At 52.0% G+C, this 23,877-nt stretch overlaps 1 protein-coding gene across 1 annotated transcript in view; it reads left to right on the top strand.

The window, feature by feature from the left end:
• The window catches only part of ACSF3 (acyl-CoA synthetase family member 3), a 60,175-nt gene extending 36,614 nt beyond the window's left edge, over positions 1 to 23,561 (top strand). The window contains exons 13-18 of the mRNA XM_006860266.1: positions 7,674 to 7,786; positions 9,614 to 9,740; positions 18,944 to 19,078; positions 19,381 to 19,492; positions 22,993 to 23,124; positions 23,438 to 23,561. Of these exons, the coding sequence (XP_006860328.1) occupies positions 7,674 to 7,786; positions 9,614 to 9,740; positions 18,944 to 19,078; positions 19,381 to 19,492; positions 22,993 to 23,124; positions 23,438 to 23,561 (743 nt within the window). The remainder of the gene's footprint in view (positions 1 to 7,673; positions 7,787 to 9,613; positions 9,741 to 18,943; positions 19,079 to 19,380; positions 19,493 to 22,992; positions 23,125 to 23,437) is intronic.
• Positions 23,562 to 23,877: the final 316 nt, after the last annotated feature.

Below are 23,877 nucleotides of genomic sequence, written 5' to 3'. Positions count from 1 at the left end.
TCCATCGGTTCCCTCTCCACCTGCCTTCCCTGAAACATTCCTTTGGGTCTTGCCTTTAAATCCAGGCCATCCTGGGTTCTGCCCACAACAAGGACCAGCAAGTGCAGCCCTGAGTGTTGGGTGTTGGCCTCTCCTAGTTCTCACTGGCACATGATGTGTGGGATCCGGCCCACGCGTGTCGTGGTGTGAGATTCTGTGGTGTGGGTAGACCATGGTCACTCACCCACTCACCAGGGGAGGGACGTTTGGGGGGGTCTCACTTTGGGGCACTTATGAAGAACACCGTTATAAACATCTGCAGACAGAATCGTGTGTTCACACTGGTTTTTATTCACCTGAGTAAATAGCTAGGCCTAGGACTCCCAGGTGCCCACTGGATCTGTGTTTGCTGGCTCAGCCACCTGAGGGGCATTCCGGAGGCCCCGCTGGCTTTCATGCCGCTCCACAGTGACGTTGATGCTGATCTTCTGTGCACGCATTTCTCTCATGTTTTTGTGTCTCTGGCTAAGTGTCTCGTCCCAACCTTTAGCCCGCTATTTTATTGAGAGATTTGTTTTCTTATTACTGAGTTGTGAGGATTTTGTTGTTGTTACTTAAAAACTTTTTCCTATTGAAAGCCCACTTCCATCTAGTTGATTCCAACTCATAGCAGCCTATAGGACCGAGGAGAATTGCTCCTTTGGGTTTCTAAGGCGAAATCTGTATGGAAGTAGACAGCCTCATCTGTCTCCTCCAGAGTGGTAGGTAGGTTCGAACCACCAACCTTTTGGTTTCTAGCCAGTGCTTTCCACACTGTGCCACCAGGGCTCCCTTTAATTCTGGATAGAAGTCTTTCATCAGATATGTGTTTTTTGAATATAGTCTCCCAATTGTGGCTTTCCATTCTCTTAACAAAAAAATGCACTTCTGTCAATTTGGTGCCGACTCACTGTGAATCTGTTGTTGAGTGCTGTGAAGTCAGTTCAGTTCTGACTCAGTGACCCTGCACAGCTTCTAAGGAGTGTCTGTGAGCTTGAACCACCAACCTTGCTGTCCAACACATTCATCCACAGTGCCACACGAGGATTCCTGTAGAACAGTCCTCGTGGGTTTCCAAGGCCGTAGTGAATCTTTACAGAACTACCTGCCTCATCTTTCTCCAGTGGAGTGACTGCTGGGTTCAAACCACCAACTCTCCAGTTAGCAGCACTGTAACAGCTGTGTCACCAGGCCTCCTTATTCTCTTAACAGCACATTGTTTTTTTTAAATCACTGCCTGATTCTATTTACTTAACATTCTCAAAGTGACAGAGAAATAGAGAAAAGATGAGTGGTTAGCAAAGATTAGGCTTGCTTGTGGTTATTGTGACTATTAACAGCACTTTGTAAAGAGCAGAGGTGCTTGGCACATCCCTTTGTTCTTTTCTGATCTCTAAGAAATCTTTGCTTAGTGCAGGGTCACAAAAATCTACTCCAGTAAAACCTGCAAAAGCCAGACCCTGTGTAAGGCAGAAACCAGCTTGAGAGGAAATCTCAAGTCTTTTCTATCAGTAGAGAGAGACAGAGGAGGGCTAAGGCCATGCTCTGTCAAAGACAGAGACTTGTGAGACCCAGAAAAGAAGGCAGTGTCATCACGTTCCAGCGGTCACAGGCTTCTTCATCACACGGTGCAGTCTTTTCTTTCTTAAAAAAAAAAATTTTATTGTGGATTGAGTGAAAGTTTGCAGGGCAGATCATCAGTTTTACATTTAGCAAATCATGTACTTTGTTTCATGACAATGATTATAATCCCCTCCTTGTACCATCAATTAACAATTTTTCTCTCTATTCATTTTATCTCTTTTTTATTTTTTTTCAAACATTTAGGCATATATAATAATTTAAACCACCAAAGGGCACATTTGGCAAGTCTGCCTCCTGGCCGCCAGCTCTCAATCCCTCTCTTCCCATGATTCTAGAGTCCTCAGCTGCTCCCTCTCTCCATGTCCCTATCTCTACCTCCATTTCCGGTGTCACTGCTTCTCTGGATAAGGTCCTGCATTCTGCTTGTGCTCTTCTCCCTTGATGGTCCTAGGGTCCTCTGTTCCTGGACTGTAAGCTTAACTACTCCCCCAGCTATTGTTACTAAACTTCTACCTTTACAGTTGTGACAGTTGCAGTTGGTTATGATAACAATTACTCACTATTGAATCATAAGAATCTCATCCCCATCTTTTCACCAGACCCATCTAGACAAGATGAAAACTATTCAGTGGGCATTCTACCTTCTCCCGCACATTCTGAAATTAAACTCCCTCTTGAAAACTTATAAGCCAGTCACTTCATGCTTTTATCACACCCTCATTTTAGGTAGCCAATGTCTAAGTTGCCCGTCCCTATCTACCCTGTGTACCGAGGGGATAGCATTGATAATTGATGTGAAGACTCCTTCCTTCTCAGTTGGTATTTTGAGCTATGACCTCCATGACTATAGGTCAAGTTCATTAAATTGTAGCAATTTACACTTGCTTCCTTTATCAAAAATTGTTTTTTTTATCTTCCTCTAGTTGAGTTCTGATTACCAAGCCATCAAGGCTAGGTCAGATGGGTACTATCTGCAAGTCTGGGTGTTCCTGTACGTCTCCCCTTACTTCATATCCTCTGGATGCGTACTGTGCTTTCTTGCAGAAGTCTCATACTCCCAGCTTCCTGTGTAGGTCACTGTGCAGCAGGGCAGGGGGAATAAAGCGAGCACAGCAGGCCCACTGTCCTAGGAAAGGCTGCTGACAAGGCCAGCCTCACTGCTGTCTGAAAGCCTGGATTTCCTTTGTAGTGCTGTGGGTTAATGTGCTGGACAGGTCGGTGGTTCAAGCCCACCAGTCGCTCCTCGGAAACCCTATACAGGGTTGCCATGGGTCGGAACTGACACCACAGCACTTAACAACAACAACAACCTGCCATTCCTTAATTGACAAGGTGGCTCCCCATGCCGTGACTACTGGTTCAGGCCTATGCGGCCTGCCTCTGGGGGTTCTGGAATCTTGGGAGACCATGTGACAGTAATAGCCCAGCGCTGAGTCTTATGTGAACGGCGTTTCATACGGTATCCCAGCACCTCCTCCTGTGGCTCCTCAGGGAGAGGGTCAGGAAGTCCCTGCCTGCCCCACCCCACCTTGCCTCTGCCCTTTGTTACTTCTGTCTGTGTCCTGTTCCTCCATGACTGTGCCCAGAGTGGGGGGCTGCTGCTGTACTCTGAACCTGAGACCCCAGCCTCCATCTGTGCTCTACTTTGAATTAGATTGTGTAGATAGTGCAACTTATATATGTCTGTGTGTATATCTATGGAGTCCTGATGTGATGCTGCAACGTAATGCATTGGCCCACAAGGTTAGTTTGAACTGAAGGGTTGGTTTTCCATAGTCACCAACTGTTCCTTCAAAACTCTATACAGGGTCGCTATGAGTTGGAACTGACTCTACAGCACTAAACAACAGCATATATTTATATGTATGTATAAATATATTTATATATATACGTATATACACACACACACATATGTACACACCTACACACACACGAGGGTGAGTCAACAATTATCTGTGCTCTAGCTGTTGAATTTATTTTAATCAACTTTTAGAAAATACAAATCCATCTTTTTTCGATATAATCTCCTTGCTTTTCAATACTGTTTGTCCATCTGTCAACCAGCTTTCATAATCACTTATGAAAAGTGTTTTAGACTGAGCTTCGAGCCACAAACATACTGCTGTCTTCACTTCCTCATCAGAGGTGAATCTTCGTCCTTGAAGGACTGCTTTCAGGGGACCAAACAGGTGACAGTCCAGTGGAGCAAGATCAGGACTCTAGGGAGGATGCTTCAGCACCTCAAAATGAAGCTTTTGCAGAGTGTCAACAGTGTGGGCAGAGGTGTGTGGACGTGCATTGTCATGCAAGATCACAATGCCCTCTGATAGCAGTCCTCTGAGTTTAATCTGGTTTAGGCTTCAGGTCTTCAGTGAGCATCTCACTGTAACGAGCACTGTTAACTGTTGAACCTTCTTCCTGACAGTGTTCCAGTACTGGCCTCTGAGAATCCCAGAAAACTATAAGCATCAATTTTCCAGCTGATGGTTGATTTTTGAACTTATTCTTGGTTGGCAGTTGGGAATGTTTCTATTCTATTCTCTGTCATTTACTCTCTGGTGTGTAGTGATGAATCCATATCTCATCACCAATAATGACTTTTTAAAAGAAACTTTTACCTTCCTTAAGTATCAGTCCAAGTTTTGTTGGCAGATGTCCAAAGATTCTGTTTACGGTCTTCCATGAGTTGTTCTGGTATCCAGTGGTACTGAAGGAAGAAGTTCAGTGTTCGTTAAAGGCATTGGCAAAATGAAGAGCAGCATATATAAACATCCATTAATAAATGGAACATAGAATGTATGAAGAATGAATTTAGGAAAATTGGAAATTGTCAAAAATGGAATGCATAAACATCAGTATCTTAGACATTAGTGAGCGGAAATGGACTAATATTAGCCATTCTGAATCTGACAGCCACATTGTTTACTATGCCAGGAATGACAAATTGAAGAGGAATAGTAGTGTATTCATCATCAAAAGGAACATATCAAGGTCTGTTTTGAAGTACAGTGCTGTCTGTGATAGTATAATATCCATACCCCTACAAGGAAGACCAATCAATATCACTATTCTTCAAATCAAATTTATGCACCAACCACTAAAGCCAGTGACAATGAAATAGAAGAATTCTACCAACTTCTTCCGTCTGAAATTGATCAAACATGCATTCAAGATGTATTGAGCATTATTGGCGATTGGAATGCAAAGGTTGGAAGCAAAGAGGAAGGATCAATAGTTGGAAAATATAACTTTGGTGATAGAAATGATGCTGGAGATTGCATAATCGAATTTTGCAAGACCAATGACTTCTTCATTGCAAATACCTATGTTAAACAACATTAAAGACAACTATACACATGAACCTCACCAAGTGGAATACACAGAAATCAAATTGACTACATCTGTAGAAAGAGATGATGGAAAAGCTCCATATCATCTGCCAAAACAAGGCCAGTAGCAGACTGTGTAACAGATCATCAATTGCTCATATGCAAGTTCAGGCTAAACCTGAAGAAAAGTAAAACAAGTCCACAAGAGCCAAAACATGACCTTGAACATATCCCATCTGAATTTAGAGATCATCTCAAGAACTGATTTGATGCATTAGACACTGAAGACCAAAGACCGGAAGAGTTGTGGGATGACATCAAGCATATCATACGGGAAGACAGCAAAAGGTCATTAAGACAAGAAAGAAAACAAAGATCAAATGGATGTCAGAAGACTCTGAAACTTGCTCACTAGTGTAAAGATGCTAAAGCAAAATGAAGAAATTAGATAAAAGAGCTGAATAGAAATTTTCAGAGGTCAGCTTGAGAAGACAAAGTTAAACATTATAATGAGATGTGTAAAGACCTGAGTTAGAAAACCAAAAGAGAAGAACACACTCAGCATTTCTCAAGCTGAAGGACTTGAAGACAAAATTCAAGCCTCGACTCAATATTGAAGGATTCAATAGGCAAAATATTGAATGATGCAGAACGCATCCCAAAAAATGGAAGGCATACACAGAGTCACTGTACCAAAAAGAAATAGTCAATGGTCAACCATTTCAAGAGGTAGCATATGATCAAAATCAGAAGTAGTCCAGGGTGCATTGAAGGCATTGGCAAAGAACAAGGCACCAGGAATTGATGGAATACAAATTGAAATCTTTCAACAAACTGATGCAGCACTGGAGGCACTCACTCATCTCAGCCAACAAATCTGGAAGATAACTACCTGGCCAACTGACTGGAAGAGATCCATATCTGTGCCCATTCCAAAGAGGTGACCCAACAGAATGTGGAAATCATCAGGCCATATCATTAATATCATGTGCAAGTAAAATTTTTCTAAAGGTAATACAAAAGCGGCTGCCACCGTACGTTGACAGAGAACGTCCAGAGGTTCAAGCTGGATTCAGAAGAGGGTGTGGCATGAGCGATATCATTGCTGACATCAATTGAAGCCTAGCTGAAAGCAGAGAATACCAGAATGATGCTTACCTTTGCTTTATTGACTATGCAAAGGCTTTCATTTGTGTGGATCATGACAAGCTATGGACAACATTGTGGAGAATGAGTATTCTGGAACACTTAATTGTGCTCACGAGGAACTTGTACATAGACCAAGAGGCAGTTATTCCAACCAAGCAAGGGAACACCGAATGGTTATAATCAGGAAAGGTGTGCACCAGAGTTGTATACTTTCACCATACTTATTCAGTCTGTATGTTGAGCAAATCATCTGAGAAGCTGGATTATGTGAAGAAAAATGTGCCATCAGAATTGAAGGAAAACTCATTAACGACTTGTGATATGCAGATGATACATCCTTGCTGAAAGCGAAGAGAACTTAAAATACTTATACTCGTGAAGATCGAAGACCACAGGTTTCGGTATGGATTGCATCTCAATGTAAAGAAAACAAAAATCCTCACCACTGGACCATTAAACAACATCCAAATAAATGGAGAAAAGATTGACGTTGTCAAAGATTTCATTTTGCTTGAATCAACCATCAACACTCAAGGAAGCAGCGGTCCAGAAATCAAACGATGTATTGCATTAGACCAGTCTGCTCCACAAGACCTCTTTAAACCGTTGAAGAGCAAGGATGTCAGTTTGAGGACTAAGGTGTGCCTGACCCAAGCCATGGTATTTTCAGTAACCTCATATGCATGTGAAAGTTGGACAGTGAATAAGGAAGACCATGGAAGAATTGATGCATTTGAGTTATGGTGTTGGAGGAGAATATTAAAAATACAACGGACTGCCCAAAGAACAAGCCAATCTGTGCTGGAAGTACAACCAGAATGTTCCTTGGAAACCAGAATCGCCAGACTTAGTCTCTCCTACTTTGGACATAATATCAGGAGGGACCAATCCTTGAAGAAGGGTATCGTGTTTGGTAAAGTGAAGGGTTGGAGAAAAAGAGGAGACCCCCAAGGAGATGAATTGGCACAGTGGCAGCAGTAGTGGTCTCAAACGTAGCTACGATTGTGAGGGTGTAGGACTGGCAGTGTTTCGTTCTGTCGTACAGAGGGGTCACTCTGAGTTTTACTGACTCAGTGGCACCTAACAACAAGAAACATGGAAATATCAGTCAAGAAATCCAGCTACAGATTGCATTAGGCACATCTGCTGCACAAGACCCCTTCAGAGCTGAGTGTTCAAGAGCAAAGTTGTCAGTTTGAGGACTAAGGTATGCCTGACCCAAGCCATGATACTTTCCATAGCCTCATATGCATGTGAATAAGGAAGACCAAAGAAAAATCAATACATTTGAATTATGGTGTTTGCAAAGAATATTGAAAGGACCATGAACTGCCAGAAGAACATGCAGATCTGTCTTGAGAGTACAACCAGAATGTCTTTTAGAAGCCAGGATGGCCAGACTGCATCTCTCATATTTAGGACCCGTCCCTGGAGAAGGACATCGTGCTTGGTAAAGTGGAGGCTCAGGGTGTGTGATAAGGTCACTATGACTGTCCGTCTTGAGGGGCCTGTATGTCTCCAGGCCCCACCCCTCCCATCACAGTGCCCACAGGAATCTCTTATCCCATCTTTTTGTGTTTCCCGCTCCTGCAGGTTCTGTAGGGACCCCGCTGCCAGGGGTGGAGGTGCGCATTGTCTCTGAGAATCCGCAGAGAGACGTCTGCTCCTATGCTGTGTATGCAGAGGGAAACGAGAGGGAAACCAAGGTGTGTCGGCTTGGGGGCTGTGTACAGATGTGAGTGGAGGGGCCACCAGCTCGGGAATCGTAGGAGCCTCTTCGGGAGCAGCCCCGTCCCGTGCCCAGCCCAGGAATCGTAGGCAGCTCTTTGGGAGCAGCCCCGTCTCGTGCCCAGCCCAGGAATCGTAGGAGGCTCTTCGAGAGCAGCCCCGTCTCATGCCCAGCTCGGGAATCGTAGGAGGCTCTTTGGGAGCAGCCCCGTCTCATGCCCAGCTCGGGAATCGTAGGAGGCTCTTCGGGAGCAGCCCCGTCTCATGCCCAGCCCAGGAATTGTAGGAGGCTCTTCGGGAGCAGCCCCGTCCCGTCCGTGCCCAGCTCTTTGGCTTGCGTGGCTGCTAGTACTGCAGGGGTTGAGCGTGACGTCTGCATTGGCAGACTTGGCACCTTTCTCTTCCCTCCTGGGTGGGACAGCTCCCCCACAGCTTGCCCTGCTCCTGGCTGAGCATTGCAGTGTTGGGAGAGGGGACTGCTCCCCTTGCCTCCTCCTCTATCCTCCTTTATCCACTGACACCCAATACACCTCATCCTACATCATTACCCTTGCTTAATACCTCCCTTTACCCCATCATCTCCCCACTAGCCCTCACCCCCCTCGTTATCCCTCACCCTCCAGTGCAGCTGTGTGCATTGTCCCCGTGATGCGTAGTTTAGGGCCGCCCTCAGCTGGCCCCGCCTGTGAGAGTGCACCACTGTGGGCATGGTCTCATGGTTGACTGACTGATGTTTTGTTCGGTGACAGTGGGCTCCGGCAGCAGCCATGCTACACAGCTGCTCTCGAGGACACCCTGCCACTGCCCATCCCCAGAGCAGCCTCTCTTACTTTCCCCTAAAAGAACAAATGCCCGTGTTGTGCATCCATATACGAGCTGCCACCCTGGGCAGCAGGCTTTCTGCTACCTGTCTCCCTGGCCACACCAGCTCTCCTGTGTCGCCGCCCCCCCCGACACCCCCACTGCCATCTGTCACAGGACCTCTGGGTGGGGGCAGAGCACTGGTCACAGACACCCCAGCCAGCAGCAGTGGTGCTGTGGGGAGGGGGGCGCCCTGGTCTCACTGACAAGCCTACCAGGGTGGTGCTGACCCAACGGATCGTGGCCTCTTAGCTGCCCTGGCAGCACGCATGTGTTCTCTGAAGGACTTGTGAGGCCCCCGTCTGAGCAGCTTTTCTCCCATGGTGTCACCTGTCCATGGTGACAGGAACATGCTGTCTGGGCAGGGGCACTTCCCTGGGCGTTGGACTTCTGTGAACCCTGCCCCCCAGCACTATTCACAAGGACCCAGAGAAGCCATGGGAGCCCCAAAGGACCTGCTTTGTGGCCTCCCACAGAGGAACTGAGCACTGCAGCTTGAAGGGGTTCGGAGGTGTCATTTCCCCTGGGGCTTTTCAGCAGATCTCTGCCGACAGTGACCAGAAAGGAGTGGTAGGCTGGACAACTGTAGCTCTCGGGCCACAGGATGCACCACTGCCGTCTGGGGCCGTAACCATGAGCACATTCTGGGGCAGCAATGCTCAGGGTGGTGGGATATCAGCCGCAGTGCTGCTGGCCCGAGTATGGCCGGGGTGAGGACCCGCCTAGAGACTGTGTGAAGCCCAGCCTCTGAGGGGCTTCTGACCTGCACACCCAGCAGGCTGAGTGCGCACCTGGGGGTCTGGGACATCCACTCTCCTGTCTGCTGTAAACAGAGGACAAGCTGATCCACCAAGTGGGACTCCTCCAGACTCTGACTGCCCAGGGCAGGGGCCGCGGGGCCTGAGGTGGCCACCACAGGGCCCTGATTCTCTGTACCTCTACAGGTGACCCCAGGCTTCGAGGACAAGGAGGGAGAGCTCCTAGTTAGGGGACCCTCGGTGTTTCGGAAATACTGGGACAGACCCGAAGAAACGAAACTCGCCTTCACCCCAGATGGCTGGTTTAAAACAGGTGGGACCTGTGGGCAGGGGCACTGGTAGGGCAGGATTTGGGAATCTGTGGGTGAGGGAGGTGGGTACTTCTAGGGTAGACCGTCTGCAGGCACCTCTAGCGGGAGCCAGGTCCCCCAGTGTGCCTTTGCTGTGTCCCTAAAAAGACGTCAGATCAAGGTGTGGATTGAGTCAGTGCTGAATGGCCATGATCCCTGGTGCCAGGGCACCTGTACTCCACCTGCCCCAGGTGTGACGGCCTGTAAGTCAGAACACTGTGCGGAAGAGTGGGGGGGTGCAAGTGGACTTTGCAATCTCCCCCCTCAACTCTTCTGCAGCAAGACCTCCATCAGCACCCCCATTTCCTCCATCTGCCCTCCCCACCTCAGGCCGATGGAGATGCTGCACACATCTGAGGCAGATTAGGGAGTGTTGTAAAGAGAGACATGCTGAAGGGGCACCTCGTGCCCAGATCCCTGAATGCTGTCTGTCCCATCAGTCTCAGACTCATGTGGACAGAGGGGCGGGCCACACTGCTCAGCTAGTCTACACCTGGAAACCTGGCTGGGCTGGCAGGCAGGGACCCCAGTGGTGTCGGAGTGCCCTGGGACCCAGCCTTCCTGGAATTTGGTGAGCCCATTGAGTGGGTGGGGATAGATGATGCGTCCTCTGCTGAGGGTTGGGGAGACAGAGTGACTTTTGCTCCCTAATGGACTGACTGACTTAGGGTCAGGGCGGTCCTGTGCCGGTCATCCCAGGGTCACCACAGCGAGCTTCCCCTCTCAGTCCCCCTCAGCTACACATCTTTCTGCTGCTTCTCCGCTTCCCTTCCACAGTGGTTCGTGCGGACGGGGTGGGACGGCCATGGAGCTAAGTCACGTCTCCAGGACAACTGAGGGTCCTTGGGCTGGGCAGTAGAGTGTGTGCAGAGTCATGGGGTTTGAAGAGGAAACATCTCGGCCCAGTGGATCATGCACCCCGGGGCCGCCTGCTGCCAGGCCCACGCTTGAGCAGGGAAGCTATGCAGACCCCCTGCGCCTTCAGTCTCTGTGTTATGATGAGCCGGCTCCCGTCTCTGAGCCCCCTGCGATCCTGCCCAGTGTCCAGGTGTGCAGACCTCTGTCTGTCTGTCTGGGACAGGTGCTGTGATGAGCCGGCCCCCGTCTCTGAGCCCCCTGCGATCCTGCCCAGTGTCCAGGTATGCAGACCTCTGTCTGTCTGTCTGGGACAGGTGCTGTGATGAGCCGGCCCCCATCTCTGAGCCCCCTGCCATCCTGTCCAGTGTCCAGGTGTGCAGACCTCTGTCTGTCTGTCTGGGACAGGTGCTGTGATGAGCCGGCCCCCGTCTCTGAGCCCCCTGCCATCCTGCCCAGTGTCCAGGTGTGCAGACCTGTGCGGCACCACCTCATTGCCCAAGTCCTGCTGCCTGAACCCATTTGCTCTCATCCTCAGGGTTCTTCTGCTGGCCCTGGCCTGGCTGCAGTGAGGGGGCACTGGAGGTGGCTGGGTGCCGTGTGCAGGTCCCGCCTGATGAAGGTCCCAGTCGAGAGGAATCGCATACATTCATTATTGTAAAGAGATGTCTTTGGGAGAAAATGATTTTGAAATTCCGTTTAATTTCATTGTGATGCTCTGCAAACAGGAAGGGATGTATGCGTCTAATTGGCTCTCGGGGGTGCGGCCTGGGAGCCGGTGCCTTTGTCACAGGCCATTAACGACACAGACTGTATAATGAGAAGCCACAGTCAGCGCGCAGCTGCTGCTCCTGTGGGGGAGGGCAGTCAGGGAGATGGGCTTAACCCTCGGCTCACAGAGGCCCACTGCAGGCTGGGAGCCCGGAGCCCAGTCAACCCCCCACCACCACACACGCACGCACACGCACACGCACATGCCGCATATACAAAGAGCAGGCTCAGTCCCTCCACATGCAGAGAGTAGACCCGGTTCCCCCTCCACATACTAAGGGCAGCTTCAGTCACAGCTCCTCCCACATCTATGTAGCAGACTAGATCCATACATACGTGATGTGGGGCTAACAGCAGTGTTGGGGGGGGCAGCACCGTGTGACAGAGCATGTCCTGGGGGGGGCTCAGCACCGCATGACAGAGCATGTCCGGGGGGGGGGTCAGCACCACGTGACAGAGCATGTCTGGGGGGTGGCACCGTGTAACAGAGCATGTCCGGGGGGGGGGTGTCAGCACCATGTGACAGAGCATGTCCTGGGGGGGTGGCACCGCGTGACAGAGCATGTCCAGGGGGGGTCAGCACCACGTGACAGAGCATGTCCGGGGGGGGGGGTCAGCACCATGTGACAGAGCAGAGTCCCCCTCCCGCCAGCCGTATCTTGGGGACGTGCTGATTACAGTCTGGCCGCCTCCCCCCCCCCCCCCCCCCCCTGGATTTTGGGGGGGGGTTTTTTACACCTCCCCCCCCCCCCCCCCGGCTCCCTGGCAGCACTTGAATCAGAAGCGGCTCTAGTTGTGTCTGCAGGTGGTACTAAGGTTTGTGTGACCCTGCTGCTGTCGAGAGGCAGTCTCCACTCTGTGGGTAAAGGTCCTTGGTGTCAGCCCACCCCCAGGCCAACTCAGAGCCAGTACCAGACACGGGGTCCCCACAGCAGGTACGTGGGGTCCCCGAGGTATCCACGAGTCCCCATGCTATAGAGCAGCAGGGACACAGCCATGACATCATGGACACATGCCCCTCATCTCAGGGGTGTTGATGGTGTGGTGTGTAGTGGAGTCGGTTCCGACTTATAGTGACCCTGTATGGGGTTTCCGAGGCTCGTCTTTGTCCCGCAGAACGGCTGGTAGCTTCGAACTGCTGACCTTTTGGTTAGCTGCCTGACTCGTAGCCACTGCGCTACCAGAGCTCCCTAGAGAGGGTTTCCTGGGAGTGGCTGGTAGGTTTGAACCTCCAGCCTTCTGGTGAGCCCTAATATTGATTGATTGACAAGTGAAGGAGCCCTAGTGGCACTGTGACTAAGGTGTTGGACTGCTAACCTAAAGGTTGGTGGTTCAAACCCCGTAGTTGCTCCGCAGGAGAAAGATGTGTCTGCTCCCATAAAGCTTTATAGTATTGGAAACCCTATGGTGGGGGCTGTGAGTGGGAACCCACCGCATTGCAGGGAAGTAATGACAAGGGAGTGTGGGGGGGGGGTACACTCAGGTAATCAGGGAACAAAAGACACCCACATATGAACTGGGTTAACAGAGCACCATGCCTTGTCACAGTCATCTCACATTGATGACAATATTGAGAAAACCTCTCGCATTAACAGTGTGTGTCCGGCAGTAGCGAATGCTGAGGTGCGCACTGAGAGTCAGGCTGTCCGTGGTGGGTCTGGTTGTTGTGTAAGGTTGTAAGGCATCCGTAATGATGTAGCCAACCTCCATTTTCTGGTGCTGTAGTCTGCCCACGTTTTTGTGTAATGCCAGTTTTGCTATAACCATCTAATCTTGGGAAGCTAACCATGTTGATAAATGAGAAAGGGTGTGTTCTCATCAGAGGAAACTTTTTAAACATATCACTAACAGAACAGCAGGAAACGAAGCCTTCCCATGAGTCAGTGCACATTAAGGGGTACTTGTTCTCAGGGGACTTTGCAGCCTTGTGGAAACAAGGGCTGGGTTTGTATACACTGAAGAGTCAGCTCCACAACTCCCTCAGTCCCCGTGGGGAGAACAGCACAAGAGGACTGCAATTGTGAAAAACAAAATCTAGATAATAAGACTTCACTTCCCTCGTGACAAAAGGGTAAACGGAAACGTCTTAGCAAAGATTGCTAAGAAGTTGATGTCATTGCAGCAAGCCAGATATGTCCCCACCCAGTGGGTGGAATTGTCAGTGAACCCATCAGAGGGGGTCCGACCCAGAGGCATCCATGGAGATGACCGGGGCAACGGCTGCTCCCCCAGTGCTGGTGGTGAGTGCAGCCACCCCTCCAGTGGGACATGGTGAGGCCCCTAATATTGAATGACTCAGGGCAGTCTCTGCTGCCTCGCGGTGTGTGTGAGTACCTGTGTCTCACAAGCTTGAGCCGTGTTTGTGTGGTGCACACGGCTGCCTCTGGGGGCGCTCTGCACCACTTTTATTTCTCCCTTTGATTTTTTTTCTCTCATTTTTTTCTCAGTAAGCTTTTTACTCTTATAAAGCATTCCACATGGACGTTCACACCTTTTGGTGCAAATCAGACCCCGTAATAACACTTTGCAAGAGGCAGACTTGCCGAAACACGGGCAAAGTTTGTTCGCTTCTCATCCAGGGCTGTCCTGATCACTTTGTCTTCAAGGAGCTCTTTTACCTAGACCCAGAATCGTCCCAAGAACATAGGGAGCCAACGCAGGGTGTCAGTGGTCACCCAGGTGAGGGAGCCACCTTATGGCCACCCTAAGCCTCAGCCGGAAGGTGCTCAGCTCTGGCTCTGTGTCAGCAAACCTCGCTCCCCCATGTGAGTACCTGCAGACCCTCAACTCTACACGCCAGCTTTCTGCCCAGAGTCGCTCCGCCGTTGTTGGGCTGTGGGCTGGGACGCCCACTGCTCCGTCACATGCTCTGGTTCTTGGTCCTCCTCGCCCTCTGACCTCCCCATTGTTACAGACTTTTGTCCCTGGGGTCGAAGAGGTTCAGTGTGCAGGGGTTTCGGGGGTCCAGGGGTCATGTTCTACTCCTGACTCTCTGATGGTAGTGAGATTTGCCCTCCTACTTCTAAGATGTTTTCACAGTCCCAGTGAACTCAGTGAACATCCACAGCTGAACCATGTCACCCTGTCCGTATCTTCTCCCACCTTCTCCTACCAGAACCTAGCGGGGCAGATACGTTATTTGGTGGGAGTTAGGGCATCAGGAGCTGCCCTGGCACTCGTCCAGAAATGAGGCTGAGCCAGGGAGATGTGTCTGCAGTCACGGGTCCAGGCTGAGGAGAGAGCACATCCGGCTCCAGTTGGCATCCCCCAGCTGCAGAGAGTGAGGTTGCATGGTGGCTTTACCTGAAGTCACGGAGGTCAGAGGAAGAAGGAAGCTTGCTGGCGGAGACTGCGTTGTGGAGAACGTTTGCTGTGAATTTCAAAGTGATGCTGCATCCCAGAGACGGTCCCTTCTGGAAGCGTGAGGTCCTGGGGTGCTATGTGTTGCGGTCCTTGTCTATGTCTCTGAGGTCCTTGGTCCTGTGCTACCATGATCGACTGAGACGAGAACAGAACATGGGAGGTGACTAGACCACTGCAGCATTCTGCAGGGGGCACGGGACCAGGCTGGGACAGGATGCATGATGCCTGGCCTTCCTCCTGGAGGGCTGCTGGCAGTGGACACCTAGCCCCTTCTGGAAACCACAGGCAAAGAGCAGGATACCTGTGCAGGCAGGGCTGAGCCGGCCCCAACCCTGGCCAGGTAACAGATTGGGCTGGCTCCTGCAGCCGTGTTGGGACAGGTGAGGACAGACACCACCCCCGCTTCGGGGGCCTCTTGTGCACACAGCAGATGGAGGGTTGGGGGAGACTCCGCACTCAGCCCTCTCCTGACCTGCCTCCTGATGTGCACGTTTCTCGTCCTCATAAATTTGCTAAATGTCTGTTCTTTCATCAAAGAAGAATCGCTGAATTATTCTGTTTTCAGCTCTTGTGATGGCTTGTGAGTGGTGAGCCCACACTGGGGCCTGAGAAAGAAGGGTGCTCCTTGAAACGCCCTTCCTGGCGTGACAGTGGGGTTGCAGGGAGTTGTAAAGCTAATACAGGGGTCTTGTACTGCCCTCAGCCCAGGCCACCTGTGTCAGTGGACATTGTTCAGTCCATGTCGCCTGCTCAGCGGGAGACCACCACTAAGATACACACTCGTGGGGGTGTCTCTTTGCATGTGTGTGTAGCCCTCTGCCATGCTGCCTCACGTGTAGACCCGTTGGCCAATCCCCAGCCTCAATTCAGAAGCAGGATTCACTCGTGCTCTCCCTTCCCACCTAGACCCACCCTGAGCCTGACCACCCGGCCTCTGTTTTGTGTCACTCAGCATGGTCCCCTCAAAGTGCATCCGCTCCCAGCATTCCATGCTGGGGCTGCGCCGCAGTCTGTCCACTGGCCAGTGAGGGGCGTCTGTGATCTTCACAGCTCCTGGGGATTGTGAATACAGCTGCTGTGGATATCCATGTACACGTTTCATGTGAACATGTTTTTATTTCCCCATGATCAATACTCATGAATGCAATTGTTGGAGGTAGGATAGTTGCATGTTTATTTTTTAAAGAAGTTGCTAAGCCCCCTTCCAGGGTGGTTGACCATTTTATGTTCCTCCCAGCAGTGTGCGAATGGCTGTCTTCCCTGTCTGCTCAGCACCATGTGGTGGTGCCGCTGGTTTATTCTAACCGTTCTGATAGGAGCGTAGGGGTGTCACATTGTGGTTTTTGCCTGGTATCTCCCTTGTGGTTAACGATGTTGAACAGCTTTTCAGGTGCTTACTTGCCATGTGGATATTGTCCTGGGTGAAGTGTCTCTTTGTACCTTGTCCCATGTTTTATTAGATTGTTTGTTGGTCATGCTGTTGTGGTCTGAGAGCTCTCCGTACCCTCGTCAGATATTCAGTGTACAGATACTTCCCCCAGTCTTGTCTTTTCATCCTCCTCCCAGAGTCTTACAGGGAGCAAGCATTCCAGTTTTTCCACGGTCCCTTTTATGCATACTCCTGCTGCCTAACCGTAGAACTTTCTGCCTAGTATAGGCCCAAGGGCTCTGAAGGAGGGCCTCTCCCTCACCTCTGCCATCCGAGAGCTTTAGAACGACTCTGTGGTGAGCCTAGGGCAGTGGTTTAGGACGACTGTGCGGTGGGCTGTGGCTGGCGATTGGAGATGACTGTGCGGTGGGCTCTGGCAATGGTTTCGGATGACAGTGCAGCAGGTTGTGGAGGTCCACAGGTGATGACCTGTGTCCAGCATGTCCTGAGCAGCTCCAGCCTCTGACCTCTATCTCAGCCCAGCTGGAGAGGAGTGTGGGGACCTCTGTGCACCCCCTCATTCTGCAGAGAAAACTGGAACACCTCCACCCCACATGTCCTCCCAGCCCATACGCCCAGCGTCAGTCTTGTTTACCAGGCTGGACAGCGTGGGCCATGGCCAGCTCCAGACTGCACTGTGATAGAGGGTGCCTCCCCTGGTTGACCATGATGAAGCATGAAATATTCATGTTTTATTCCAGCTGATAACCTGGTGTGAAATGTGGGGCGACTCTGGACAGATGAAGGTACATCGATGCTGCTCCCCAAGTGCAGGGGTGTAAGACCCCACACATGTACACACGTGTGTACCTGTGTGCACATGGCCACACATGTATACTGTTCACACTCGTATACACATGCTCGCAGAAACCCACACATGTAGTGCTCACATGTGTATCTAGCTCACACCTGTGTACACATGCTCACACATGTCCACCTGTGTACATGTTCTCAGACACAGTAACGTGTACAGTGATGATACCTGTGTACATGTTCTCAGGCACAGTAACATGTATACAGGGCTCCTACACAACCACATGTGTACAGTGCTCACACCTCTTTACTTGAGCTCAGAGTAACATGTGTACAGTGCTCACACATGTCCACGCATATACACTGCTCACACCTGTGTACATGTGCTTCCACATGCCCACATGAGTACATGTGCTCAGAACTTACACATTCCCACACATACTCACATGCCCACAAGTGTTATAAACTCATGCTCAGATACATCTGTACACTTGCGCACACACTAGTACACCTGCCCACACATGCTCACACCTGCTCACATACTCTTACACACTTACATGTGTACCCTCACACCATGACACGCCACCTGTCCTGGGACTGCAGCTCCAGCCGTCACAGTCAGCTCCCGCATGGTTATGACTGTACAGGTGGACACGTGATGACATGTGCATGTTCCCTCACTCACACCTGTTCCTTCATGTCGAGCACCCTTCACCTTTAACAATGATTCCATCCTCGTCAACTGTGTGCTCCCCACCCCCACTCAGACACTGTGGGCTCTGGGCACTTGTGTGTCCTACATGTTTCAGGTCTGTGCAGACATTCTGCATTGGTCCTTTTATGATGACGTAGCTTCTTGTCAAGGTCAGCCTGTGGGAAGGGGAGCTCGTCTGTGTGTGAATGAGCCACATCTTCATTGTCATTGGTTCACAGATCATTGAATGTTTCCTTCTCTTTCACACTTATGTTTTCTTCTAAGACTTTTATGATTTTAATGCTTTCCTTAGGTGCTTGATCTCTCTTAAGGTTTGTCATGTGTGATGACTTTGCTTACGTCGATGAGCTGTCCAGCATCATTTAACGAGAACACTGTTCTTTCTAGCCGTGCGAGCGCACACCCTACTCGGTAGAATGTAGATGTGTGGTTTCTTTTCCTCCCTTCTTTACAATGATTGGTGATGCTTTTGTTGAGCATAATGTGCCCTGAGCTGCTCGTGAAAGAATCACTGTGTGCATGGTGGGGCTGTGCCCATAAGGCGGGGCTGTGGAGGCTATAGCACACACAGTACGAGACATAGGTGAGACGTCACCTCACGCAGGCCCAGCAGGACCTGGGAGTGTTAGGACATCTTACTGGGATTCCTGGGTATGCTCTCCAGGCATGCACTCAGCCTCTACCAACATCTCCAAGTCCATCTTTACATGCTGCCAGAAGGCCAGCCTGTTCCCTTAACCAGGTGGACAGACACTTGCTTCTGCAGCTCCTGTCAAACCCAGCAATCCTGTCCTCTGTGCTGAAGGAGCGGGTGGAGGCATGGACCTCCCAGCAGTTGGGCTAAGACCTGTCCAGGGGTCTGCACTGAATGGGTGAAAGACCTGCCCTCATGGGGACAGCGGCATCTCCAAAGCCCTGTCGTTGCTGAGATGGGGGGAGGACGCTTGCTGACCACATCGCTGAAGACCTCGGTGAAGTCCACAGACAATGTCACCAGACCGTCCAACAGCCAAGGCATTGATGATCCCAGTGGATTAGACTGCCGATCAGACCTGTGTGATCAGGGAGACGAGGACCATGGGCCTCACCCCAAACACACACACACACGCGTGCCAGGCAGTGGGCAGACGCCATGTGCCCCTCGGTGCTGTCCCCTCAGGACTGCCAGCACCCCATATGTGGTGACTGCAACAGCCAAATGTAGGAGCGAGGTGCCCCCGTGCACATGTTCTCTGTTCACCTGTCTAGGCAGGGTGCCAACAGTAGCCTCCTCTCTCCAGGCGACACGGTTGTGTTCAAGGACGGCAGGTACTGGATCCGGGGCCGGACCTCAGTGGACATCATTAAGAGTGGTGGTTACAAGCTCAGTGCCCTGGAAGTGGAGCGCCACCTGCTGGCCCACCCCAGCATTACAGGTGAGTGACCAGACCAGTGTCCAGGAAGCTCGGAAAGGTAGGAGGATCCAGGTGTTACTGGGAACCCAGGATGATGGGTCCTAGAGGGCATGAGGGGAGGCCAGAGCAAGGTGGTGCCTGGCCTCCCCCTAGCTGCTCCCACCACAAGTACCTCCCTGTGGAAGCCGGAGTCCTGGGCAGAGCATGGCCAGCAGCCCCGGCATGGTCAGCTGCTGCCCACCCAGTGCCTACTCCTCAGAGGTGCTGTCTGCGCCTGCTGTCCCCCAAAGAACCTCCACCGTGTCTGTGCTTTTTATCCACAGATGTGGCTGTGATTGGAGTTCCTGACATGACATGGGGTCAGCGGGTCACTGCTGTGGTGACCCTCCATGATGGACACTCACTGTCCCTGCAGGAGCTCCGAGAGTGGGCAAGGTGAGTGTGGGCAGGGGACAGATGAGAGCTGGGCAATCCCATACTCTGTGTGAGGGGGACAGGGTGTGGCCTTGGTGTGGCAGTGCTGTGTGGGACATGTGAGATGGGGGCCAGAGGACCTGACCTCCCCCCACTGCACAGGGCACATATGAAACACCCTCAAGTGCAGGGCAGAAAGCCCACTCGACACAGTGGTGTGTGTGAGGGTCTCCCCAGCTCAGACAGGCTCCTCAGGGGAGCGAGTGCCCACCCTCTGCCCCCTCGCTCTGCTCCAAGGACGTGAGGAGCGCTCTCCCCGCAGAGCCACCCTCCTGTGGGCCCCATCCCCACCTGTCCTCTACTAATAACCTGAGAAGCCTTGTTCCTCCAGGAAAAACCAAGCACCCTTCCCCGCAGCTGGGCCCAGGCCTATCTGTCCCCACCAAATGCCCCCACCCCCCCGTCTTAGTCCTGGTAATTTCTGGTATTTCCTCCCTGAGAGTCATTCCAGGACCAAGATGACAGGAAAGACCCCCAGGGACATGAGTGACTGACTTGGCAAGGAAGCTTCCAGCTTTTCTCCCATAAATGCCCCCAAATTCCCTTTGGTAACCCAAGACTTCTCCATGCTCTCCTTTCCCCAGCGGCTCCCTCCACGCTGGCGCGCCTCCCTCCCCTCAGAGTTTGAGATATTTTTGGCTCGTCCAACACGATTTCACAGACAGTAGGGATCCGTGCTTCATCAGGGCAACACAGCTGGGCAATTAAAGATTCCCCCAGATTTGCAAAATCACAGTTGGAAGACGACACTTTAACAAAGGCAAGGAAGGTTCTAGCTGGCCGGTTGCTGCTTTGATTAAAGAAGAAGACGGAAGGAAGGAAGAAGTGTGTCCCATGTTGAGAGCCTCCCTGAGAGTCACCTAGGGCCCAGGCCTCCGGGAGCTCAGCTCCAGTGCATGAAACCCTATCATCCACCAGGCGCGTCTCCCACCGAGAGCACTGTACTCCCACTGTGCTCCGGTGCTGCCTTTCCTACTAGAGGGACCTGTGTGGGTGCTCCTGGCTTAGAATGTGGGTGCAAGTTCACCCTGAGATCAAGCACTGAGCAAAGGGCCTATAGACCCTCCCGGGGTAACCTGTTTGACTCCGGGCTCAGCCCTTACGGCCCTCCTGGGGTAACCTGTTTGTGAGCCCCATTGGGGCCTAAGACAGCCCTTTGGGGCCAGAAGCTCAATCCTTTGCACTGTCCCTAGTCACTCACTGCCATAGGTCACCCTCCAGGAAGGCATAGCCGCGGCCAGGACAGTCCAGGGAGGGACATTCCTACAGCTGGGAGTGGCCCTGTCTCATGTCTGGATGTATCAGTACTCCAGACTTACTGCTCCCTGGGAACTGCCCCTCTGGGGTTCTTGCTGGCTGTGTCCCTTGGGAATCTAACAGAAGGAAGATGAACCCACACACTGTAACTCGGTCTTACCTAACCTTGCGGTTCCAGTTCTCCACCAGCCATCCCAGATCTAGGCTTAACCAGCTTCTTCCCTGGGATGGTGGATGGGACTGCTGTACCTGCCCACTGGCCTGAAAGTGATCAGGAAACTAGGCGAGATGAAAGGGACCTCCCAACATCCCTGCTCTCGGAGGAGGTCGGCAGAATAGGCTAGCATGAGCGCTTTCGCCTCCAAGATCAGCCACTCAGATAACATAGGTTTCCCTGAAAGGCACAAACTTGCAAAACTGCCGCAAAAACTAGAAAACATGAAATAAGTTGAACTCACATTAAATAAAATATTATTGTGAATATCAGGCCCAACAGGTCTGCCTTGTCAGACAGACATTTAAAGAAAACAACAAAAGAAGCAAAACCTACACAAAGTCTTTAGTAAGTGAAGGAAGAGGAACATTTCCTAATGGGTTCAGTGAGGTCAGTCTTGCCCTGATACCAGAACCTGATCAAGAACATTTCAAAATACTGAAGATGGCTGCCAGGAATCCGAGGTCAGCTTAGCATTCAAGTCAGTCTGCGTAATCCCCTGTGTTTACAGATGAGAAAAAAGCATACAGTCATCTCAACAGAGAAAGGCATTTGCAAAATTCAACCCCATTTTTAACAACTCTCAGCACATGCCCTAAGGAAGGCCGTCTCCTCAGTCTCTTCAGGGAAACAGAAGTCAAACAGGCCAGCACCTGGGATGGGCTGAGCACAGTCCTGTGACCCGGGAGAAGGCCCGGGCTCCCCTGGTCTTAAATTCAAGACCCTAGTTCCTCGGGGCTCGGGCAGCGATGGGCCCAGGTGTTTCCAGGGTGCCTTAATCTGGGTGCTCATTACCTGAGAGGATTACCTTAATAATCTACCCATACTCCCCTCATCAGATGCCTCTGTGTATAAATTAAACCTCCATGAAAAAGACAAAATAGGTGACCGGCAACACAGAATGCATAGGAAGATTGGGAGCAGGAGTCCAGGAACTCTCCGGAGAGGAGGACACCAGAAGAGAAGATGAACCCACAGACCTGGTGAAGTAACGCACCTGTCCACGTCAGCCTCCTTGGCGTGTGGCCTGTGTGGCTGTTGTCCAGGTGTGCAACGCACCTGCCGCCCGCCTGAGAGGACCCTGCCCTGAACTACGGAGGTGGCAGTGCGCTTCGCTGATCCTGACCTGCCTCACTGTGTCCTCATCTCATGTCCTCATCACCAGAGCTGGGGTGGCCCAGGCCCGCCAGCCCTGCCCTGTCCTGTTCAGTCACTCAGGTGTCTCTACAGTGCCCTGTATGTGAGAGGTAGCCAGGTAGAGACAGGTGGTCCTCTCAGTGTACCCTCACCCCTGTTTCGTGGTCGCTGTGGTAGCGATGGTGCAGTCCAGGCTACAGGGTAAGAGGGCCCTGGCATGGAGCATGGTAGCTGGTGGGCCCTGGGCAGGTGGACCACTGGATGGGGACAGGGAGCAGTCCCTGTCAGGGTCTATGGGGCGGACACAGTGCCCATCTCCTGGTCCTGTCGGGGTGTACAGGGAGGACACGGTGCCCATCTTCTCCTGGTCCTAGCTTTCTGGTGGGGTTTCACCCAATCTGGTGGTGTTTACACTGTGGCGTGGGGTCCTTCATTTAATGTGAGGTTCACAGTCTGTCTCTGCTCCTTACGGGGCTGTCTTCACCTGTGCCACATGGTCCTCACATTTGGGGGGAAGGTGGCCACCCTTTGCCTAGGCGGAGCACCCATGAGGCAAACACGCTTTTAGCACTAGCTCTGTTAGGTCCCTGGTGGCCTCGTCTTGTCACAGACTCCTGGGTGGGTTCTAGTAGGGTTCTGTGGATCCATCCAGTTCTCTACAAATGCAGATGGTTGTGCATCTTCCTTTCCAACCTGGCTCCTGGGTCACTGCAGTGTCCAGAGCCTCGAGCCAACCATGTGGGTCCCCATGGGGGCGTCTCCATGCCCCTGGAAGGCAGGGACACCCAGTCTCTGGCGGTCTGTGGGAAGGCGGCTCCCCTGACCTTGAGCCCCTTGGTCTGTGTCCTTGCAGGGGGATGCTGGCCCCGTATGCTGTGCCCTCCGAGCTACTGCTGGTGGAGGAAATCCCTCGGAACCCCATGGGGAAGGTCAACAAGAAAGAGCTGCTCCATCAATTGTACCCGGGGGCCCCGGGACGGGCAGGGTGAACAGGCGTCCTGCCACACCAAGTGCTGCCCAGTGTCCCACCTGCCTCTGAACAGCCTCCCTACCCGATGACCAGGCTGGGAAGGGTTCAGGTGGCTCCCCGAGTCATCTTGTGGGCACTGTGTCAGCCGGTCCTCTGCCTGTCCTGAAGGGACAGGACTTGCCCAGGCAGATCCCCGGACAGTGCGGGGCCCAGAGACGCCCAGAGCAGCAGTCCCTGAGAGATTAATAAAGAGCGAGGAGAAGGGACTGTCTGCACACAGCTGTGTGACCACACCCCTCTCCACACCGCATGTTTTCTGTCCATCTAGGACAGAGGTGAGTCCTGGGGGTGGCTGCATCCTCCCTCTGCCCACTGTGAGTGCCGGGGCCTGTTCACCATGCAGCTGGAGGCTGGTGGACTTCCTCCTGAGGACCCAGTCGTCCCAGCTCTGAGGCTGTTCCCCGGGCCATGGTCCCAGGAAGCAGCCTGGAGCGGATCCCATGAAGTGAACATGGGGCTGGTGTGGGCTCCTCTCCACTGCCCTCTCCAGAATATGGTCAGTGGGTCCTCATCTGTCGTGACATGGGTGTCCCCCAGCGATGGTCAGCGTCCAGCAGCCCCATCAGGGCCCTGGTGACAGATGCACTGAGGAAGCCATAGGGCCCCAAGTTACCCTTCCGCTGGGCTGTGGGTCCGTCCCACCTAGAGCCGCCTTGCCACGCATCAGTCTTGTGGAGATGTGGACCCCTCACATCTCGTGGCTCTTCA

The sequence above is a fragment of the Chrysochloris asiatica genome, unplaced genomic scaffold, assembly GCF_000296735.1.
Source record: "Chrysochloris asiatica unplaced genomic scaffold, ChrAsi1.0 scaffold00037, whole genome shotgun sequence".
NCBI classification, from domain to species: domain Eukaryota; kingdom Metazoa; phylum Chordata; class Mammalia; order Afrosoricida; family Chrysochloridae; genus Chrysochloris; species Chrysochloris asiatica.
The sequence above is the reverse complement of the archived record's forward strand: the minus strand, read 5'-3'. Positions and strand labels throughout refer to the sequence as shown.